Source organism: Tripterygium wilfordii, chromosome 3 (genome assembly GCF_013401445.1).
Source record: "Tripterygium wilfordii isolate XIE 37 chromosome 3, ASM1340144v1, whole genome shotgun sequence".
Taxonomy (NCBI): domain Eukaryota; kingdom Viridiplantae; phylum Streptophyta; class Magnoliopsida; order Celastrales; family Celastraceae; genus Tripterygium; species Tripterygium wilfordii.
Genome location: NC_052234.1, coordinates 10820171 through 10844730, shown reverse-complemented (window position 1 = coordinate 10844730; position 24560 = coordinate 10820171). Strand labels below are relative to the sequence as shown.

Below are 24560 nucleotides of genomic sequence, written 5' to 3'. Positions count from 1 at the left end.
TGACTGCTGACTCTACTCTTTTCACTTCCACACACTCTTCTTCGCATTTGCCATCTATACAAACTGCCAATGGTTCAAGGATAAAAGCTAGTCATATTGGGCACATATCTACTCCAAACCTATCAGTGTCCAATACATTTCTTATTCCACAACTCACTTTGAACCTGTTATCCGTTGGTCAGTTATGTGAACTTGGTCTTAATATTCTATTTACTCCTTCTGGCTGTTCTGTACAGGATCCGAAGACGGGACAGACGCTTGGGACAGGCCGTAAAGTTGGGCGACTATATGAGCTCATCTCTTTGCACCCCTTGCATCCTACTCTCCCGTGTCATGAGTTCGCTGCATCCACAGTTCCAGCTTCCTCTTTGAGTCTCTGGCATTCTCGATTGGGTCATGCTTCTGTTAGTCGTATTCAGTCTCTTGTTTCTCATGGTCATTTGGGAATTGTTTCTAATAATCATTTTGATTGTTTAACTTGTCCTCTAGCTAAACAATCTGCTTTATCGTTCAATAATAGTGATTCTGTTTCTCATGCACCTTTTGACCTTGTGCACTCTGACATTTGGGGACCTTCTCCTACTGCTTCTATGGGGGGATCCAAATATTTTGTAATTTTTGTCGATGATTACTCTCGTTTTACATGGATCTATCTCATGAAAACTCGTTCCGAATTTACTACAATCTATCATGAATTTTCTCAGATGATTAAAACTCAGTTTTCATGTCCTATTAAAACTTTTCGCACTGATAATGCCATGGAATATAAGGATTCTAAATTCTTAACCATTTTACATGACCATGGCACTATTTGTCAGCGTTCTTGTCCAGGTACTTCCCAACAAAATGGAAGAGCCGAACGTAAACATCGACACATATTAGATACTGTTCGGGCTCTCCTTATCTCTGCCTCTTGTCCTGCACGTTTTTGGGGTGAAGCAGCTCTCACTGCTGTGTTTACCATCAATCGGATTCCTTCATCAGTCATTGGTAATCAATCGCCTTATGAACGTCTTTATGGGTCTGTTCCTAACTACAATTTACTCAAAGTATTTGGATGTGTTTGTTTTGTTCTCCTTCAACCACATGAACACACTAAATTAGAACCTCGTACTCGTCTTTGCTGTTTTCTTGGGTATGGGATAGAACATAAAGGTTATAGATGTTGGGATCCTATCTCCAAACGACTTCGCATTTCTCGTCATGTCGTATTTCTGGAAAACACTTTGTTCTCCTCAGTATCACATTTTTTATCTCTTCCTTCTCCCACTAACATGGTTGATCTATTTCCTGATGAACCATCTCCCTCTGAGTCTCATATAGGTGACACTCAAATTACTTTGCCTGCTCCTGAACTGTCTTCCTTGTCTGATGGATCTACTGCAGACACTACCAGTTCCCCTACTCTTCGACGCTCTACCCGGGTAAGAGAACTTCCTATTAAACTTCGTGATTTTCAGTGTTTTGCCACTACTCTTACCTTATATGAGCCTCAGTTCTATTCGGAGGCCAAATCTAATCCTGTTTGGCAACAAGCTATGTCTGAAGAATTGCAGGCACTTGAGCAATCTCATACTTGGGATCTTGTTTCTCTCCCACCAGATAAGTCTGCTATTGGTTGCAAATGGGTTTACAAAATAAAAACCAAGTCTGATGGTTCTATTGAGCGATACAAAGCCCGTCTTGTTGCTAAAGGCTTTACTCAGGAGTATGGCATTGATTATGAAGAGACATTTGCTCCAGTTGCTCGTCTTACTTCAGTACGCAGTCTGTTAGCTATTGCTGCTGCTAGAGGCTGGACATTGTCACAGATGGATGTGAAGAATGCCTTCCTCAATGGTGATCTTGCTGAATAAGTCTATATGAAACCTCCTCCTGGCTATTCACATCCCCCTAATACAGTCTGTCGCCTTCGTCGTGCCTTATATGGCCTCAAACAAGCTCCACGCGCATGGTTTGCCAAGTTTAGCTCTACTATTCAACAACGTGGTTTTCAATCCAGTTCTTATGACTCAGCATTCTTTGTTCGTCCGACAGCCTTAGGCTGTGTTTTTCTACTAATTTATGTCGATGACATGATTATTACAGGAGATGATTATTCTGGTATCACTGATCTTAAGGAATATCTTCAACAACAATTTGAGATGAAGGATCTTGGTTCTCTAAGTTACTTTCTTGGCCTTGAAGTACTCTCGGACACTACCGGGTACTATTTATCTCAGGCTAAGTATGCTTCTGATTTACTTGCTCGGGCTGGTCTCACAGATAGTAAGATTACTTCTACTCCACTGGAACCTAATATCAAGCTTAAACCTTCTGATGGTACTCCTCTCAGTGATATCACCCTCTATCGACAATTGGTTGGTAGTCTCGTATATCTTACTGTCACCCGCCCTGATATAGCCTATGCTGTACATGTTGTTAGTCAATTCATGTCAGCTCCTCGCTCTTCCCACTATGAAGCAGTCATTCATATATTGCGTTATATCAAAGCAACTCTTTATTATGGCCTTCATTTTTCTGCTGCTTCCTCACTTGAGTTGCGCGCCTACTCTGACTCTGATTGGGCTGGTGATCCCACTGATAGACGATCAACCACTGGCTTTTGCATCTTGTTAGGGGATTCTCTCATTTCTTGGCGAAGCAAGAAGCAGACTTCAGTTGCTCGTTCGAGCACGGAGGCTGAATATCGTGCACTTGCTACTACCACTCAAGAAATTGTTTGGCTTCGTTGGCTTCTTGGAGATATGGGAGTTCAATCTCCCAGTCCTACACCTCTATTTTGTGATAATAGAAGTGCAATCCACATTGCTCACAATGATGTTTACCATGAGCGTACCAAACACATTGAGATTGATTGTCATTTTACTCGTCAGCATGTCACACAGGGAACTATTCAACTCTGCTCAATATCTACTCTTGACCAACCTGCTGATCTCTTCACCAAGCCACTCCTGCCAGGTCGTTTCAGAGACTTAGTTTCCAAACTCAAGCTTACTTCTACTGCACCAACTTGAGTTTGAGGGGGGATGTCAAAGATATCAACAAAATCTTTGATATCTTTGACAAATGAACAAAATCTTTGAATTTGTCAAAGATATCTACAAAATATCAATGATATCTTTGACAAATGAACAAAATCTTTGAATTTGTCAAAAATATCAACAATATCTTTGATTTACTTTATTGACATTATTTTTCTTACTTTTCCTTTCTAACGCCTATATAAAGGCATGTTGTACACAATCAACATATAGTGAAATACAGATCCTTTCACTTCTCTAACAGTGTCGATGTTGTGAGTGTGTAGCTCCAGCTTCTCTACCTTCTTCTTGCCTTCCTCGTCCCGGCTTACCGCCCGGATCGTCACCGACCGCGTCCTTCGAGTCGTCGATTGGGTTCATTTTCTCTTGATCGTCAATTAACAACTCTGATAGCTGTGACTAGTGTGCTGTTGGTTTCTATCACAACGAATTGCATTGGATGGGGTTAGTGGTGGTGTTCTATATAATGCCAGTGGTGATAATAGAATTCGGTACCAGAAAATGTTGGAAGGACACATAAAGAGCGCACTAGAAAATTCATCGTAACTTTCTGGTACGTCTCAGAAGCAATCCTAGAATTGGCTCAATATTTGGTCATTGTTCGGTGTTGCGCCCAAATAACATGACTTCAAGTACATTATCGAATTGGACTAAGCCCGATTTCTTTGGGTTAAAATTTATTAAAGCCCAATTCAACAAAGCCAACACTTGGGTGGGATTTTAATACAAATGAAGACATCACAATGCAATTAAAGCCATGGATGAGAGTGAAAAGCATATATATATATATATATATATTGAGCCATCAGCTCATGCTTTCCAACTTAAAAGATTGACAATCCTTTCTCCGTAAAGAAGAGACCAGAAGGACCCCCCATTAGGCAGCAATGCCAAATTCACAGGACCTTGAGCACCTTCTTCAATAGTTAGTTTTAATGGATAAAAGGACCTATCAGTCTCCACAGGTCCAGGACAGACGCAGTTGATACAAAAATTAGTTGGATACTTGTTGGCCAAAATTCTTGTGTAGGCATTCGGAGCTGCTTTGGATATTTTAGCTGCAGACGGTCTAACTGGCCAGTCATTGATTTCTAGTACACCGTTCTCAAAATCCTTAAGAATTAAACACCCTCAATACATCTTCCACTTTTTCTTCTGTAAGGTTTTCAACGTCTCTGAATATTTCTAGAGCCCAAGTGTTTGTCATATACTGTGACAATTAAGACCGATCAACACGAGAAAAAGAAAATAAATGAAAAATAATAAAACTCAGGAAACAAAGCAAGTGAATATATATTAATAAAGAAGCTTTACTTGTAGCATGCCTCCCATGGAAGAAACATTAACAATCCTTGGTGAATCAGATAGCTGGAGAAGGGGAATGTGTGCCTCAACCATTATTTTCGAACCATAATGGTTGGTATCGATGCATTCTTGAGCCAACTGATCATAAATTTCAATTATTTTACTCTAATCTACATACAGAGGAGCATCCGGTGACTGCGAAATAAATTAACTTCGTAATTACCAGATATATACGTACGCCTCTCAAGTCTCATCCCTTGTTTAAATTATAATTTATTTTAATTACCTCGCTAGAAAACGAAGTAGGATTACCAACGATCGTAGATCCACCACAATATGCATTGTTCACCTCTACATATATATATATCGAGTGTAACTATTAATTTAATGAAGGTAAGTCAGGGGATGGTAATGAGTAGAACTAAACCAACTGATACCATTGAATTAATGCTACAATGTTGGCGCTCTTTAGTATGATTAATTTGTATTAATCTCAATTAAACAAAGCCCAATGTTGGCGCTCTTTCATGGTATAAAGAAATGCAAACTAAGGCCCATACGCACCCAATCAATAGTCAATACTGCTATCTGCAGCACGAATAAAGTGCTTTTTTGTTAACGACAAATCAGGTGTGAGAGTACGCGTACCTTATTCGTTTTACAATGTTAACGACAAATACACAAACACAACATATTCCAAGCAATATGTCGAGACCACCTTCATTGAGCCATTTCCCATATAAGAGGAAGTGCTAGCGTATGCAAACCAAACCATCGATAGTCAATACTTCTATCTCCAGCACAAATGAACTGTCTCTTTGTGTGTCGATTTGTTGTCCCTAAAGACTGCAGTGTAGGATTTGTAATGATTTGGGTCAGATAAGTTGTTCTTTAATTCTATGTGAATGGCATCTCAGTTGCATGCACTTTAAATTATAGCCACACACGAATAGTACGAGGAGTAGTGCTGCTGTTCTGGAAGTGGTAAAATCTTTGGGGTGTGTGGGCCCAAATAACATGATTTGAAACCTATTTTATCGTAATGGACTTAGCTTGATTTATGGGCCTTCAATTGGGTCTTTAATGGGAGGATATGGACGCCCATTCAATGGAATGGATTAGGGCTTGGTACCTGGAAGGCTGGAACTCCAGAGGGCTGTATTGAGTTTGAGTCCATTGCTTGCTTACAAGGTACTTCGAGGGTTCGGGTCCATGGGTCACTCTAAGGTCTATACAATCTTTGTTCCATTATTGCCACCAAAAAGCTGATTAAGGTTCAAAGAAAGATGCCGGAATTGATGTTTTCAGTCTATCAAAAAAATTAATAATACAACAAAATTGAAAAAAAAAAATTTGAGTGAAATATATTTTCCATAAATGTTCAACACTCCAACTTGCCATGTAACTCCTCTGTAAGGCTAGTAGTCTTTTAATATATTAGAATAAAATTATCGCTATTATTATTGATTCCATTGTTACCATCTATGCATTGTCTGTACATGATTTATTATTTATTTATTTTTGTTATTTCTGGCTCAAAAGTTGGTTTATGCTTCCAAGAAGGGATATATTCCATGTATAATGTTGGTCCAAAACTACAAATTATATGCAGACAAACACTCTCATCACCATGATAGTACTATTTTTAACATTTGAATAATATAATACCAACTTGTTTTATCGAGTATGAAGACGTCAGATATGGAATATATTCCTTATCTTGATTATTGAAAGACTAATAATTTATAAGCTTAATTACTGAATAATTGAGTATTAGAAGCTAAAGAAGTAGCTAAGAATATGGTTGTTTGTTGATCCTTTTCCAAATCTGGCATATATTGATATATATATCTTGGCCGACTTCGGACCGGATAAGGATTGCGTCATTGGCGGACAAACAACAATAGGAGCACATGGACTACAGCCCATTCGACGGAATGGATTAGGAATGTTGGAACTCTAGAAGACCATAGCCCCGTTTGGCAAAGCAGTATGACAAGCATTTATGTTTGTATCTAGTATAAATGTTTTGTGCATGCCAAACGACCATTTTCGGACACATAATCCGAGACAATTCTGGAGCAATATTATGCTACTTTTGGAATGCTCCTCTTGGGGACAATTTTGGTAGCAATTTCATTTCCTTCCCATATTGTCCTCACTCTTTTAGTGTTATCCCCCTAATACCCTCAAACCAATATCGCACTAATTAATTAATTAATTATCTTTATTTTATAAATTAATTAATAATATTTATTTTACAATTAACTAATTATATTTATTTTATTTTAATTAATTATATTTATTTTTATAACTAATAATATTTATTTTATTTAATTAATTATATTTATTTTGTAAATTAATTATTATTTATTTTTACATTTATATGTATCTGTAACAACTAAAATCCATAAAACCCTTGCACGTAATTTGTCACAAAATGTTACCAGCAAAAGTTCAACCAAACAATATCAAGCATTCATGCAACATATCTGCTACTAAAATTGTCCAGCATTTCTGCTACCATCATTTCTACCGGCATATCTACTACTTTGAAAATTGTTTACCAAACTAGGCCCATATTAAAGAGCTAATACTTAATAGAAGTCGTGGTAAAATCAAATTGTGTCAATTTAATTACTAAAAGCTTAATTTGAGTCAATTTAATCAACCGGGCATAATTTGTTAATTTCGGTGGTCAATCTACTGAAGTGACAGGTCGACCGTTAAACTAATATTAAATAAAATTAATATTAAATATTGACAATGTGGTAGAATTATACCACCCTCACTATTCTCACTTGTTAAGACATAAGAGACTATTAAAACAATTACTAGAGAGTCCATACTTTATATATTCACAATGGAGATGGTCGTCCATACCTTATATACTCAAACATCCTCTCGTCTCCCATATTTAATCAATAAGTATTTTTTTTTTGTTCGCACACAACAATGAAAAATTGACCAGTTAAATGAGTTGATGTGTTTCGACAATATTGTCTTCACATGAATATATTTAATAAATCAGGTAGATATTATTATTATTATTTTCCATTGTCACCATTTATGCATTGTCTGTACATGAATTTTTTAATGGCCGGCTAAACAGTTTATTTATGCTTCCAAAAAGGAGTATATTCCATGTATAATGTTCGTACAAATTATATGCAGACAAACACTCTCATCACCATGATACTATGAAATTACTATTTTTAACATTTTGAATAGTATAATACCAACTTGTTATTGAGCATGAAAACGTCAGATATGGAATATATTCCTTATCTTGATTATTGAAAGACTAATAATTTATAAGTTTAGTTACTGAATAATTGAGTACTAGAAACCAAAGAAGTAATATGGTCGCTTGTGATGTTCCAAATATTTGAATCACTATTATTAAGGTTTGAAAACTCTATATATTCCTAATAATTTCTTTCATAACTGATCATAACAATATTAAGTTATTTAATTACATTGACTTTCATTATTACGTTGTCTAATTACATGTTATGGTTGATTATGGTTGAATTTGTTAGGGATACATGACACTCCCGTATTAGGTTTGAGGAATTACAATATGGTCGAAAATCTAGCAAAAACTTTTATAAGTTTTTAATAGGATGATGCTTGAGATCCCCAAAAAGTGATCACAAAAGACCCCCCATTTAATGTGAAGTGGATCCTACATGTGTGTTTTTAATCAATGACTATTTTAATGTCACATAGATTTAGGGGACTTTTGGGGGTCTCTAGCAATGTACCTTTTAATAATATCTAATCGACAAACACATGCAGACAGTGATCACGATATACATAGTTCTAAGTAATAATATATAATACTGCCAAATTATTTTTTGAGAATGAAAACGTCAGATATGGAATAGATTCCTTATCCTGATATGGTCGTTTGTGATGTTCCAAATATTTGAATTAATATTGAGAGATTGGAGGAAATACAATATGGTCGAAGATGTAGCAAAAACTTAATTGTATAAATACTTGTGCTTCAAGTTCAAGCTTCAGAACAAAAACCTTAATAGGAGCAATAAGAAGTAGCTAGACAAATACATCATGTCTTTCTTTGGTACGTTTTTAATTTAATTATGTTTTCTAACTCAAATTAGTACTGCTAATGCAATGGAGCTCCTGTATTTTCTTAATGGTGCTGCAGAATGCTTGGCCATGGTTGAGGATGGTAAGCTAGAGAATATGGAGGATCAGGTAAAAAAAGCCTAATAGATAATATATATATATATGGTCATTTTCAGTAATAATTTTATTTTTACTGCTTGTATTACACTTCTAATGAATTTCCTATAATATTTTTTTTATTACATGTGATAAGTAAAACCGAAATAAGTTTAATTCCATTTATAATTAAATTGTCAAATATTGTACATGTCCAGATTAAAGAGCAAGTGAATCGCGTGAAATCGTTTTTGGGTTCAATGGAAGATGGAGATATGAGTATTTCAGCTTATGACACAGCTTGGATTGCCCTAATACCAGACTCAAACCATACTGGAACTCCACAGTTTCCATCTTGTTTAGACTGGATCACCCAAAATCAATTGTCGGATGGTTCATGGGGTGATCCTCGTTATTTCTTGTCGTATGATCGGATCCTCAATAGCTTAGCTTGCGTTATTGCTCTCAAGACATGGAACATTCACCCTGACAAATGCCAAAGAGGTAGCTTAGCTAGTCAATATATATATATATGTTAGCACTGACAACTAGTGAAATAATAGTACAAATTTTAAGTTGGTTAGCCTAAATATATATATATATATATATATATGTATAATTGATTGATATTAATTTACTTAATTTGTGTGGCAATAAATAATTAATAGGAATATCGTTTTTGAATGAGAAAATGAGTATGCTGGAAAAGGAGAATGAGGAGCACTTTCTTGGAGGCTTTGAGATTGTTTTCCCTTCCATTCTAGATATGGCTCGAAGATTAGACATTCAACTTCCTGATGATAATATTTGTTCAGCTTTGCAAGACATCATATTCAAGAGAAACCTCAAACTCACAAGGTATTTAATTATATAAGTAATATTACTCTTCTGAATTAATATACTTAGCCCCCAATATATATGGGATACTAATTTATCATATATGCACGTGTTATTTTATGCAATATATGTAGGATATCAAAAGAAGGGATACACAATGTGCCCACAACAGTACTCTTCAGCTTGGAAGGACTACAAGACATGGATTTGGACTGGGAAAAGATTCTGAAGATGCAGAGCAAAGATGGGTCATTCTTGTCCTCCCCATCCTCCACTGCTTATGCATATTTGCAAACTAAAGACCAAAACTGCTTCAAATATGTAAACAAGGTCGTCCAAAGATTCAACGGTGCAGGTAAATCAACTTAATTTCTAACTTTACTGATTCCCCGGTGCATGTACCTATATAAATTAACTATTTTGTATCATATTGTTGTTGTAAGCCCCGACGATGTATCCTGTGGACTTGTACGAACGACTGTGGACTGTAGATCGCTTGGAGCGCCTAGGAATCACTAGATTTTTCAAGCAAGAGATTGAAGAATATATGAATCATGTCCACAGGTGTGATTATGATATCATACATATATATATTAAGATAGTAATTACCTCTCGAAGAATTAACTGAATTTTCAATATTTAGGTGTTGGACTGAGGATGGAATATCCTGGTCAAGCAATTTCCGACTTCACGATATTGATGATACATCTATGGGATTCTACTTGCTTAGATTGTATGGTTATGAAGTTTCTCCAGGCAAGACGTGTATATTACATACATATCATAAATTAATTAAGTAATTTTAGACTATATTATTAATTTATAATGGTGATTTAAAATTAGGTTTTGTTTTGATTTGTATGTTTGGCAGATGCATTTGGGTATTCAACGGAAGGGAAGGAATTCAGATGCTATTTAGGACAGTGGAATGAGGCAATCAGTGTAATGTTTAACTTGTACAGGGCTTCCCAAATGTTATTTCCGGGAGAGAAAATTCTACAAGAAGCGAACAAGTTTGCATCCAAATTCTTGAGCGGAAAACGAGAAGCTAGTCGATTCATTGATAAATGGGTTATACCCAAAGACTTAGCTGGTGAGGTGCGTATTTAAGTATTCACATGAGATGATCAAATATAGGGTTGGCCCTCAGACCCGATTTATGCAAGAACATTGACCGCGTCCGACGGGCCAGGACGAGTGGGCCTGAGAAAAGTGACTGTTTACTATAAAAAAAAAAAAAACCCTCAAATGTTGATTATTTATCATTTGAAGCAGATTGGGTTGGCATTGGACGTTCCATGGTACGGATGCTTGCCTCGAGTACAAGCGAGATTCTATGTGGACCAATATGGGGCTGGAGATGTTGTACATATTGGCAAGACCCTTTTCAGGTAATTAATTAATTATTTATTTTTCTATCCCATTTTAATTCCACATATATATATATACAATTTAATTTAATTTAATTAGTTTATTAACATCTATATATATATATATATATATAACAGGGAGCCCTTCATTGACAACGACATGTACCTACATCTTGCAAAGCTGGATTACAACCGTTGCCAATCGTTGCATCAGATCGAATGGAACAATATCCAAAAGTACTAAACCTTAATATATATATAGATCCCTCACTGTATCTATAATTTTCTACATATTGACATGAATAGATATAATAAATATTATACAGGTGGTACGAAGGATTTAAATTAGGAGATTTTGGGGTAAGCACACGAGATCTTCTTTGCTTATATTTTATGTGTGCAGCCAGTATTTTTGAGCCGGAAAATAAGAGAGAGCGACTCGCTTGGGCGAAAACTGTAATTCTGGTAGAAACTATTTCATCTTATTTTGATAAAACAGAGAACTCAACAAAGCAGAGGATGTCCTTTGTTAGCGAATTCCAAAAATCTAAGAGTTCAAGACAAGACACTAAAGGGAGGTGAGTAACCACAATTAATGTTTTAACTATTATTTTTAGATTGAGATTATTAATTAACTAAAATTTTATTCAAGAAAACAAAATTAAAATTCTACTTTAATTGAAATACAATTTTCAATACTAAAAATTTTAAACTATTTATTGAAGATTGGAGACAAACGATACCACACAATTGATACTTATCCGGAAGCTACTTGAAACCCTAAATCAGTTTTCTCTGGATGCATTGGAGGCTTATGATCAAGACATTACTCACCATCTCTATCACTCTGTGAGTTCTTTTATTCTCTATTACCAGATTTTATTTGATTTTTGTGGATAAGTTGCAGATCTTATTGAAGAGAGAACAAAGCAGATACAAATACAAACAGAAATAGAAACAGAAACTAAGGGACATGACAAGCGATGGCCGACTATAACAAAAGAAACTAAGCGTTTGCCCGTTTGAGGTGTTCAAGGGTGTTAAGAAGGATTGGGTTCGTCCCGAACACCTCCCAACCCTTGACTGTTTCAGGCGATCAGGACTATTGGGACAAAACCTCTCTACATCCCAGAATTTACTAAAATACCTACCCCTTTTGGCAGTGCAATGCAGTGCAGACATTGGCTCTTTAAATAGTCTAATAAAGGGCATTTTTGGAATATAATACATAAAAACTTTAATGAACACCTCCTAACACCCCTTCAAAAAGAACAAAGGTTATATTTAAAAATCCCAACACCCCTAAACACCTCAAACGGGCAAGCCCTAAGAGACACTAACTTTCGTAATTAATTACATCTTGATCAATTGCCATTTTATATCAAATTAATTAATTGAACTTACATAGTAATAATAATAATTATTATTATTCGTATTCGTATTCGTATTAGTATTAGTATTAGTATTAATAGTAGTAATTAACGTTAACGTGAGAGTACTGGACTCGAACTGTATTTCTAGTTCAAGTCTGAATTAAAACCTATATAACTTGTTGAACATATTAAGGTCTCAAAAAGCATATAGTTGAAAAAGAAAATCGAGAAACTATCTAAGAAGTTGGTTAAATATTTTTTTATGTAGTGGGAAAAATGGATGCTGGCATGGCAAGAAGAAGGAGAGGGACGGGGAGAAGAAGCAGAACTTTTGGTGCAAACGACAAATCTCATGGCTGGACATCAGGTCTCCGAGGAAAGTTCAAAGCATGGTGCTTTTTGCGAACCACTCTTCAACCTCGTTAACAAAATTTGCTGTCAACTACACAATCATCGGCAATCCAAGTACAAGCAAGAAGAGGTAATTAATTAACCAAGTTGCTAAATATTCTAATAACTTGGGTAGGTAGGTATGCTATATGTATTTTCCTCCTCCAATAATACTAATAAACATTTCTATAACTCCATCTTTAGACACAGGGCAATGGTGGAGCCACTGATATCATCATAATGCCCCTATTGGAGGATATTGTGTGATTAGATTAGATTAGATTAGTTGATTCTATGTCAATAATTGCGGCTGATTATTGTGTGATTAGATTAGTTGGTTATGTCAATAATTTCGGCTGATATGTCAACAATTCGGCTGATATGTCCATAATTTCGGCTGATTAGATTAATTGATTCTATGTCAATATTTTCGGCTGTGTCAATATTTTCGGCTGATTCTATGGCATAATTCTAGTGCTTATATATGTAAGCAATATGAGTTCATGAATAATAAGAATGAAAAGCTTTCTGTCTCTGCATCTTTATTTTCTACATGGTATCAGAGGAAGTTCGTCCTCATAAATCTGCTTCTATTTGTTTTGTCTAAAAATGGCAGAAATCATTCCTGTTATTTCAAAAGCAGAATCATCTGCTGTTGTTGTTTCTAATCCTTTTGAGACCAATTCAAATCTTCGTCTAAGTTCGAGTCTTTTAAATGAATTTAATTACCTCCCTTGGTCAAGAACTGTTTCTTTGGCCCTTGGAGGGAGATCCAAGCTTGGATTTATCAATAAGGATACTGTTGTTCCGAATGATAAATCACTCGAGTATGAAACTTGGCTTGCCACAGATCAGATGGTGCGATCTTGGCTATTGAATTCGATGGAAATACATTTAGCTGAAATCTTCAGCTATGCCGACTCTGCTGCAGACATGTGGGAAGCCATCAAAGAGATGTATGGCAACCAAAATAATGCTGCCCGTGTGTTCCAACTTCAAAGAGACATAGCTTGTCTTCACCAAGAAGGTAAATCTTTTGTTCAATTTCTTGGTAATCTAAAAAGCATGTGGAATGAATTGGCAGTGTACAGACCACATACTACAGATTCAGCAACCTTGCTGAAAAGGGCTGAGGAGGATAAGATTTTTCAATTATTGGCCAATCTAGCACCAGAATATGAAGATCTTCGCAGTCGTATTCTAATGAATCATGAGTTACCATCTCTCGCAAGTGTGTGTTCTACCATTCAGCGGGAAGAAGTTCGTAGAAAAGTTATGAATGTCAACATCAAATCTGATTTGTCTGAAACTCGGGCATATGTCGCTCATGTTAGGCAAACTGAAGAGAAGGGGTACAAAGGAAGACGACCAGACTTGAAGTGTACTCATTGCAACAATTCAGGCCACACAAAAGATAGATGTTGGGTTCTACATCCTGAATTGAAACCAAGATTTTCAAAAGATAATAAGGGTACTCCAAGACGTTCACAATCATCAGGATACAAGGCCAATCATGTGACTACGTCTACTTCAGATGAATTGTCAAGGTTTACATCTAGCCCTGTTACTCTTATAAATGAATTTGCATCTTACCTTCAGGCTAAACAAGGTGCTCAAGAGAAGAATGAACCTGAAAAATCACAATCATATGCCTTGCTCGGAAAGTTTGCGGGTTTTTTGGCTGAGAATAAGTCTGTCTCTACCAAAGACATATCAGGTATTTTGAATGCTTTTTCCAATGCTCTAACTGTTAGTAAAGTACATAATTGTTGGGTTATAGATTCAGGTGCTACTGATCATGTGACTAATAGTCCAAACAATCTATTTGACTTTGAAACATTATTTCCTCCATCTCTAATATCTGTAGCCAATGGTAACGATGCAACTGTGGTTGGACGAGGAAAAGTAAAATTGCTCTCTAAAAATGTGGCATCATCAGCTCTTTACGTCCCTTCTTTTCCCTTTCAACTTCTTTCAGTTGGAAAGCTTGTAACTGCCTTAAATTGTTGTGCTATTTTTTCTCCTCACAAAGTTGTTTTTCAGGATCTTATCACCAAGAAGACGATTGGTGAAGGGTTTTTCTATCAAGGGCTTTATTACCTTTCCAATGATGTTCCCACGTCTCGGGGTTTTCATGTAAACGCTTATTCATCTTCAAATCAATCGTTATGGCATCAACGCTTAGCTCATCCTTCAGAGCCCATTCTATCCAAGATTTTTCCAAATCTGCATAAATCTTCAATAAGTTGTGATGTATGTCACCTGTCAAAATCTACTAGACTATCATTTCCGTCTTCTGATTCTCATTCCAATAAAATATTTGATTTAGTGCATTCCGATGTTTGGGGTCCAACTCTTGAATCTTTTGATGGCTACAAATATTTTGTTACTTTTGTTGACGACTACTCTCGATTTACTTGGCTGTATCTTTTAAAATCAAAAAGTGATGTTGCCAATGTATTTCAAGATTTTCATCAGCTTGTTCTCACTCAATTCTCAACCAAAATCAAAGTCCTACGATCAGATAATGGCACTGAATTTATGACACACATTATGTCACAATACTTGAGCATGCATGGCATTATTCATCAAACTAGTTGTGTTGGTACTCCACAACAAAATGGAATAGCCGAGAGAAAAAACCGTGACTTATTAGAGAAAACTCGAGCATTAATGTTTCAAATGAGTGTTCCCAAAGTTTTTTGGTCTCAAGGGGTGTCCACGGCAGCTTATCTCATTAATCGACTACCAAGTCGCATTTTGCACTTTAACTCTCCTTATGAGTTGTTGACAGGTCAAAAACCAGCTTTAGAGCATCTTAAAGTGTTCGGATGTTCTTGCTATGTACACATTCAAGCTTCCCAGCGTGACAAGCTAGAACCTCGAGCTGTCAAGTGTGTCTTTCTAGGCTATTCACCAACCAAGAAGGGGTATAAATGCTACAATCCTACTACTAGACGGCTCCTTGTTACTAGGGATGTCAGGTTTGAGGAAAATGCTTCTTTCTTCCCTCAAACTAAGCATATATTCAATCAGGGGGAGCTAGATCAATTTCCTTTGCCTATCACAACACCTGAATTGTCAGTACATGATCAGGGTGCTCCTACTCCAGATTCGGTACCTTTGTCTAGTGAATCAAGTAATGGTGACATACCTCAACAAGATACTGCAAGTGAAGTAGTGACACCACCAGCATCAATTTTGGGTGATAGTGTGGCTCTTCCTAAACAACGTCACTCCATTCGTACACGACATCCACCATCCAAACTACAAGACTACATGGTTTACTCGGTAAGACACCCAATCACTGATGTTCTTGGATATCAAAAATTGTCCACTTCACATGCAGCCTATCTTAGCAGTATTTCTAGCAACATGGAACCTCAAAGTTTTCATGAGGCTAATAAACAAGAAGTGTGGCAGCATGCAATGCAAGAAGAGCTTATGGCTCTAGAAGAAAACCACACCTGGAGTATTGTTCCAATACCACCAGATAAACAGGCAGTTGGCAGTCGATGGGTATACAAGATAAAATTCAAGTCTGATGGATCAATTGAGAGGCATAAGGCTCGCTTAGTTGCGCAAGGCTTCACTCAAACTTATGGAGTAGATTATAAGGAGACCTTCGCACCCGTTGCGAAGATGACTACAGTTCGTACATTGCTTTCGGTGGCTGTGAATCATGGATGGTCCTTGTCTCAAATGGACGTTAAAAATGCATTTTTGCATGGTGATCTCAAGGAAGAGGTGTATATGAAATTGCCACCGGGACATCCTCAAAGCAATAATTCTAGTCTTGTGTGCAGGTTGCATAAATCAATCTACGGATTGAAGCAATCTCCTCGTGCATGGTATGCAAAGTTGAGTGCCGTGCTTGAGGAAATTGGTTTCAAAAGGAGTAATGCAGACCATTCTTTATTTGTTCGCACCAGATCCAATGAAAGGTTGGTTGTTCTAATTTATGTTGATGATCTCATTATTACTGGTACTCATGATACAGCTATTCACAACCTTAAAAAGATCCTTCATCAAAGATTTTCTATTAAGGATCTCGGTGCTCTTAAATATTTCCTGGGAATAGAAATGGCCACATCGCACAAAGGGCTTTTCTTGAATCAACGGAAATATGTGTTAGATTTACTTCGTGAAGCAAATATGGTTGATTGCAAATCAGCCAAGACACCGCTAAACAGTAAGCTTCAGCTCTCTATGCATGGTGAGCCTCTTGATTCTGCTCAACCTTATCAACAGTTAGTTGGCAAACTCATCTACCTTACCATCACAAGGCCGGATATTAGTCATGCAGTCAGCCTCGTAAGTCAGTTTATGCATTCTCCTACCATTGATCATATGATCATGGTCAAAAGGATTCTTCGCTACCTAAAGGGATCTGTTGGTCGCGGCATTCTGGTGCAGAATAACGGTCACTCTCAAATTCTTGGATATACCGATGCTGATTGGGCAGGTAATACTCTTGATCGGAAATCCACAACTGGATATTGTGTGTTTATCGGGGGGAACCTGGTTTCATGGAAAAGTAAAAAACAGGCTGTTGTTGCGCGTTCAAGTGCGGAAGCAGAATATCGAGCTATGGCTTCTGCTGCCTCTGAACTTATGTGGTTAAAGGCGTTGCTTATTGACCTTGGTATCTCTACCTCTCAACCTATGACTCTTTGTTGTGATAATCAAGCGGCTATGCACATAGCCTCTAATCCAGTTTTTCATGAACGAACTAAACATATCGAGGTTGATTGTCATTACATTCGGGAACAAGTTCAAGCTCAAGCCATTGCTACTAGATACACTCGGACTCAAGATCAACTTGCGGACATATTCACAAAGGCTCTACCTTCGGCTCAGTTTACTCGAATACTTTCCAAGCTTGGCTCGATCAACCTACTCGATCCAGCTTGAGGGGGAGTATTGGAGGATATTGTGTGATTAGATTAGTTGATTATGTCAATAATTTCGGCTATGTCAATATCCGAAATTATTGTGTGATTAGATTAGATTAGATTAGTTGATTCTATGTCAATAATTGCGGCTGATTATTGTGTGATTAGATTAGTTGGTTATGTCAATAATTTCGGCTGATATGTCAACAATTCGGCTGATATGTCCATAATTTCGGCTGATTAGATTAATTGATTCTATGTCAATATTTTCGGCTGTGTCAATATTTTCGGCTGATTCTATGGCATAATTCTAGTGCTTATATATGTAAGCAATATGAGTTCATGAATAATAAGAATGAAAAGCTTTCTGTCTCTGCATCTTTATTTTCTACAGCCCCAAATAGAGGGAGACATGCAACAACTTGTGCAGATGGTACTCAATCATTCTGATGGCATCAACTTCAATATGAAGCAAGTATTTCTCTTGGTTACAAAGACCTTCTACTGCAATGCCGTTATTCATCCAGACACTCTGGATTCCCACATTGCTAAAGTACTCTTTGAGAGAGTTAATTAAACTTTAATTTTCTTAACTATTAATGTGAGCAGTACGTACTCTTGTCTCTCATGTGTCATGTGTGTAAGAGAGACTATTCTCCAACAAAGTTGAACTCCGATCCTTTGATTTGTGTTTTTGAGTCATTTATGTTGGTGTATTCTAAATTGAATGAAATATAATTAAGTATTTAATTTCTCACCTTGATCAGCCTATTAAGTGTGTTTTCTCGAGTTTAATTTCTTACATTATCTGAACGTACGACGCGCATGGGCGACAAACCAGCCAGAAAAGTTCAGTAACAATTTTCAGAATTACCGAACGCTATGCCGTTATATTCAAATCCTGATCTCCAGCTTCCATAATAATAATTGAAGAATCTCCTTCTAAAATAATATGATCAAAACCCGGCCAACTCACTGACTAATTTCACCACTTGGAGAGCGGCCATGGCTTCATCTAGTGTAGGTTCAATCAAAGACTGCCGCACAAGTGAGGTACTGGCATGCCATGACATCGATCCCCACAAGCATCTCTGAAAATATCACCGAACCCAGTACACAGAGTTTGAGAAGTGATCCTATTCATATCATTTTGGCTGATTGGTGGAAATTTAAAAAGAAAAACTCAATCTTAGGTTCTTTGGCTTGTTTAATTCCTGTATGTGTTTGCTGGCAGCTTTGGAAAGCCAGGAACAAGTCTAGATTCGAAGACTTTGGTCTAAAAAGTCATGAGATCACTAATTGTGTCATTGATCAAATTAGATTGATTTTCAAAGCTCTTGCAAAACTCACCGGGACATTTGCAAAGACACTTTCTTAAATACTCTTTTCAATTTACCTGTGAAGGCTCAAAAGAAAGGCAGGATGACTGTTTTATATTGGAACCCTCCTCCTCATTCTTATGTGAAAATAAACTGTGATGGTAGTGTGCTTGGTCACAATGGTGATGCTGGTGGGGGGTGTTTGTTGAGAGATCACAATGGTCAATTTGTGGCTGGTTTATCTAATTATTATGGTGCTTACTCTATTACTTGGACCGAAATGAAGGCTATTTATGATGGCATCTGCCTTGCTAAATCCCTAGGATTTAATCATATCCAGGTCGAATCTGACTCTTTGGTTGCTATTAACATTCTGTCATCTATCTATCATTGTTCTTGGAAAGTTATTTATATTAAAAGACAGATTGAAGAAAGTTATGGATCTATGGATATCCAGTTTAAGCACATCTTCAGGGAAATCAATGGTTGTGCAGATTTTCTAGCCACAAAAGCTTCACAAGGTAAGCAATCTAGCTACTTCTACAGATACAACGACCTTCCAGCTCAAGTTAAAGGTATGATATACATTGACTCGATGGGGGTCCCTGCCATGAGACAGATTAACTGCTAATGTTCTATTTTTAGGCTTTTGTCTACCCTTTTGGTTTGTTATTGTTATGGTTTGTTCTTTTCCTCCTTGGTGCTTGTTCTCTTATTCTGTTTGTCCATGGGTTAGGTTTACTCCCCCCATTGTGAGCCACCGGAGAAGGGCTATTCTTCTCCTCATGAAATAAATTTTCCGGTTTCCTTAAAAAAAAAAAAAAAAAAAAGTGGCAGCATCCCAATTCACCATAATGAAATCATTTTGTGAACCCTTCCATATCTGTAAATCGGCTGACATATATATTAGAGTGGGTTGTTGAAGCAACTACATTACCCCCTCCTGAGCCGAATCAAATTAAGGCTTCCGCTGAGAGAATGCCAATTTGTGCAACTGTAGGATGCATGAAAACATCATAATGAAAATACTTAACCCAAAGAGCGAGCAACTGAAAATACTTATTAGCAAAATACTTAACTGGTGACATATATGTACAAAATATATGACCGGCTAAATACAAATATCTAGTGTTGAATAGAAAATCGCATAAACAAAAATGTAAAAAAGAAACAAATTGAACCAAGCACGCAGAATACAGAAATATCTAATGTTGAATACGAGTATATACCCATTTTGATAACCGAAAGATACGACTCGTTTCAAATCAGTCACCGAGTTTTTAAATTTTCCAACTCGGTGACTCACTGATCATTTTTTTCTCACGACAGGTCTCCCAGACACCAAAAAGTGACCTGTGACAGCTGGACATCCCCGCGGTATTTTTTTTATACAGTCAGCACCATTGACATTTAAAAAAAAAAAGTAATCAAGTCTACTATTGATAATCTAAGTTTAAAGGGGTAACCGACATATTTGTGATTCAGTGAGAATAGTAAGAAGACAAATTCTCCACCCCATTCATATGATAGATTAGTGCAGCGTTTATTAGGGTAAGATATACTTTTAAGTTTTAATGAACTCTTAGACTTTGAAAATCTTAGTGGTATATTATGTGTATAAGGTATGTGTGCATCTTGCATATCTTCGATCCCTTCTATTACGAGAGTCTTGTGTAAAGGTGTTGATTATTCTATTTAACTTTTAAAGAAAATTTTGATATATGATCCTCCGATTCTCTTTTATGAGTTGTTACCCCATCGTGATCGTGAGATACGTAGTAAATAACATATCTCCAGTTTCGTGCAATGTGAGAGTTTTGTGTACAATTGTACAAGTATTGTTTTTTATTTTTATTTTTTTCCTTTTTAATTTTTTTTATACATAATCATCGGGAATTAGGGATGGCAATCCTACCCGCTGGTCCGGGGATCTGACCCAAAATTTCGGGTTCGGGTGCCACCCGGGTTTAGGGTTTAATTAGGGGACGGGTAGGGTATGGTAATGCCATACCCAACCCAAACTTAATACTTTAATAAATAAATATTTATATATATATATATATCATATATTGTACATATATATATGAATATTAATTTGTATTTAGTATACTTATCTTCTTATATTTTTCATAATGAAATATATGATATGCTCTCCTAGTCCATATTATATATAATTATATACTCAATACTTCATTTCAATTCATCAACTCAAATATAGTCAATACCTCCTAAACCCTAAACCATACTTCCTAAGGACCTAAACCCTACGTCCCTACTCCCTAAACCTTAAACCCTAACTAAATATATGATATGCTCTCCTAGTCCATGTTATATATAATTATATACTCAATACTTCATTTCAATTCATCAACTCAAATATACTCAATACGTCCTAAACCCTAACTAAATAACAAAACCAAAATATCTTTTTTATTGTAATTTGGATCATTATAATCATATACGTAAACCCTAAATTCTAAACCCTATGTGGTAATAAACCCTAAGTAAACCTTATGTAGTCATAAACCCTAAGAAAACCCTATACATTATATAGTATAAATAGTTAAATACTTTATACTATGATGTATATATTAATATAATTTATTTTTAAAGTTTATAACAAATCAAATATTCAAACATACTAGTTTGATAATCTCGACACTCTAATTCTCTAAATATTAGTTTAAATATAAAAAAAGAAATTGAACTCCCCGCCGGGTCTGGGTCCGGGTCCCGGTCCCGGTCCGGTATCCCCATCCCCGTCGGGGTCGGAGACGGGGATCCTTGAATCTCAAGGGGCGAGGATGGGGACAGGGATGGGGTTCGGGGACGGGGATGAGGATGGCATACCCGTCCCCGCCCCGCCCCGTTGCCATCCCTATCGGGAATCTCTTTTGTGAGCTGTGACCCACGTGAGGTAGTAGTAGGTAGCAGCCTGTTAATTTAGTGTGTTGGGTGATGTAATTAACATAGAATATGGACCGTTCTTCATGTCTTGACATGAATCATATTTAAAATTAGAATATTCGCTAGGGAAGAAAAGAAAGAGAGATTATAATTATATGCATGGTAGTCACAATTATTGCAGTTTTAAAAATTATTCCTAGTCACTAATTGTCTACTTTTTTTTTTTTTTTAAATATCATTGAAATATGTTTTTTACTATAATCAAACTTTAGGCACATATATGTCTAACCCAGTCGATTGTTAACCGAACCACCGCCAGTTTAGTTGGTCGATTGTCTACTTTGTTGCACAAATACATAGTGATAATATGACTATCATAAAATTGTTTAATTATTTGTTCAAGAATACATCGTCGTTGATGCATACCGTCTATATATACAACAGATTAAGAGCTATTTAGCTCCAAACCTCTGCTCTTGCATTCACTCCTTGCTTGCTTTGTCTCTTACTTGATCTTGCATCATTAATTTCTACTGAATTTCTTTATTCATGGCAGCAAATGCTCAGCTGGCCTCGGAGAACCCACGCCCGTCGGCCAATTTTCTCCCACCTATTTGGGGTCATGTTTATTTTGCATCACTTCCCTCAAATGATGCGGTAACCATATAGCTCTTTAGTTAATGGCTTTCCATGCTAGTTTTCTTGTTTGATTTCTTAGACTGTGCTTAATTACTTCAATGTGCTCTTTGTGTGCTTGAGGCCACAGACTAGCTGTATAGGTCTCCTCTTTTGTTCTGCAATTTTTGTAGAAAAATAAAGAACACTTCATTGTAGGAATTTGAATCATGTACAAAGCAAATAGAAGACTTGAAAATCCGAGTGAAAGAAATGCTAACAGACTCTACCAGCAATCCAGTGGAGATAGTCAGACTGATTCATTTGTTATGCCGTCTTGGTTTATCATATCACTTTGAGAGTGAGATTGAAGACCATCTCCAACAATATTTTGACCACACCATGGCTAAGCTTGTTGAGATGAATAACTACAACCTAGAGACGGTTGCACTTGTATTCCGAGTATTTAGACAATATGGCTACAAAGTGTCTTGTGGTAAGTAAATAAATTAAGCTTAAGCTCTTAATTTCTTCTTAATTATATAGTTACGTTTAACATGTGTTGGTTTAAATGGAGTCTGAATTGATTGTGAGCAGATGTTTTCAACATGTACAAGGAAAATAGTACTGGTGAGTTCAAGGAGAGCCTAGTCAATGATGTCAAGGGCATGCTAAGCTTGTACGAGGCTGCCCATTTAAGGATGCATGGGGAGGCTATTTTAGATGAAGCTCTTGCTTACACAACTACTTTCCTCCTTAAGTTGGTCGCAAATCAAAGTGATGACCGCCTCGCCAAACATATACAATATGCCTTGGTGTATCCTTTTCACAAGAGCAGTGAAAGATTGGCTGTGAGGCAGTACATAGATTCTTATGAAGAGGATGAGTCTTGCAATGAGATGCTGCTCAAGTTTGCAAAACTGGATTTTAATCGACTACAGCTCTTGCATCGAAAAGAGCTGACCCATGTCGCATGGTAAATGTTAATATGGAAGCCAAATAGAATTTGAAATTTAAGATATGTGTTTGACAAATATTATATGTTATTTTGTGTAGGTGGTACAAGGAAATTGATTTTACTTCAAATTTTGCTTATGCAAGAGAAAGAATTGCAGAAAACCATTTGTGGCTTCTTGGAACTCACTTTGAGCCACAATACACAAAGTCACGAATATTTGTCAACAAAGTCATAACCCTCGTCACGGTTTTAGATGACATATATGATGTATATGGTTCAATTGAAGAAGTCAGATTATTGACAGATGCAATACAGAGGTATTATTTGCATGCTTGCTATATATTTTTTAGTTTTTTCGTGGGTTAAATTAGAATTAACATTCCATTTTAATTTGTAGGTGGGAAATTGGCGCAATTGATCAACTTCCAGACTACATGAAAATTATCTATAGCATTGTGTTGGATGTTTATCATGGATTTGAGAATGAGTTGAAAAAAGAAGGAAGATCTCACTTGGTCTCTTATGCCAAGGATGCCGTACGTATGAATGATCTCACTGCATCTTCTTCTACCTAAAACTCGATCTATATATATATATATGCATGCTTAAATTGCTACATGCATGTTTTGCTATTCATCCATCTTCACTTCTTGCTTCTTTATTAGATGAAAGAATTGGTGAGAGGCGACCATCTCGAGGCTGAGTGGTTCCATAAACGCTGTGTTCCTCCATTTGACGAATATATGGAAACTGGATTAATCACGATCACGTTTCGTGCATTGCTGGCACCTTCTTTTCTAGGAATCGACAGTGTAGGGGCAGATGCATTTGAATGGCTGAAAAATAGTAAGATTCTTAGAGCTTCACAAGCAATTGGTCGCCTCATGAACGACACAGCAACACGCAAGGTATGATTGTATGACTGCAGTAGTTATTACATAAACCATAAAATCCTAACTATCTAGCTAGTAATTAACATGCTTTTGTGTTGCAATAATATCTCTGTAGGTGGAGCAAAAGTTGGGACATTCTGCCTCCAGCTTACAGTGCTATATGAATGAAAATGGCGTCTCTGAGGAAGAAGCAATCAAATATATCAGGGAAGAAGTGATTGAGAGTGCGTGGAAGGATATAAATGAAGAACAGATGAGGCCAAATATCGTCGTCCCAAGGGAGCTTCTGATGCTTGTTGTTAACCTTGCACGCGTAGCACAATCGTTTTATAATGTTAACGACGTATACACAAACACAACATATTCAAAGGAATATGTCAAGACCACCTTCGTTGAGCCATTTCCCATATGAGAGGAATAGCAGATGCAAACCAAACCGGACCATCGATAGTCAATATTG

At 36.6% G+C, this 24560-nt stretch overlaps 1 protein-coding gene and 1 pseudogene across 1 annotated transcript; both read left to right on the top strand.

Moving 5' to 3' along the window:
- Positions 1 to 4736: 4736 nt before the first annotated feature.
- LOC119995642 lies at positions 4737 to 17985 on the top strand (annotated as a pseudogene).
- An 845-nt stretch (positions 17986 to 18830) lies between these two features.
- On the top strand, positions 18831 to 24512 carry LOC119995641 (probable terpene synthase 6). Its single transcript, XM_038842147.1, has 11 exons — positions 18831 to 19302; positions 19373 to 19407; positions 19464 to 19529; positions 21427 to 21571; positions 22191 to 22291; positions 22469 to 22745; positions 22847 to 23225; positions 23306 to 23524; positions 23605 to 23743; positions 23873 to 24115; positions 24216 to 24512. The coding sequence occupies exons 1-11, from the start codon at positions 18831 to 18833 to the stop codon at positions 24510 to 24512; spliced, it is 2373 nt and encodes a 790-aa protein (XP_038698075.1).
- The last annotated feature ends 48 nt before the right edge of the window (positions 24513 to 24560 follow it).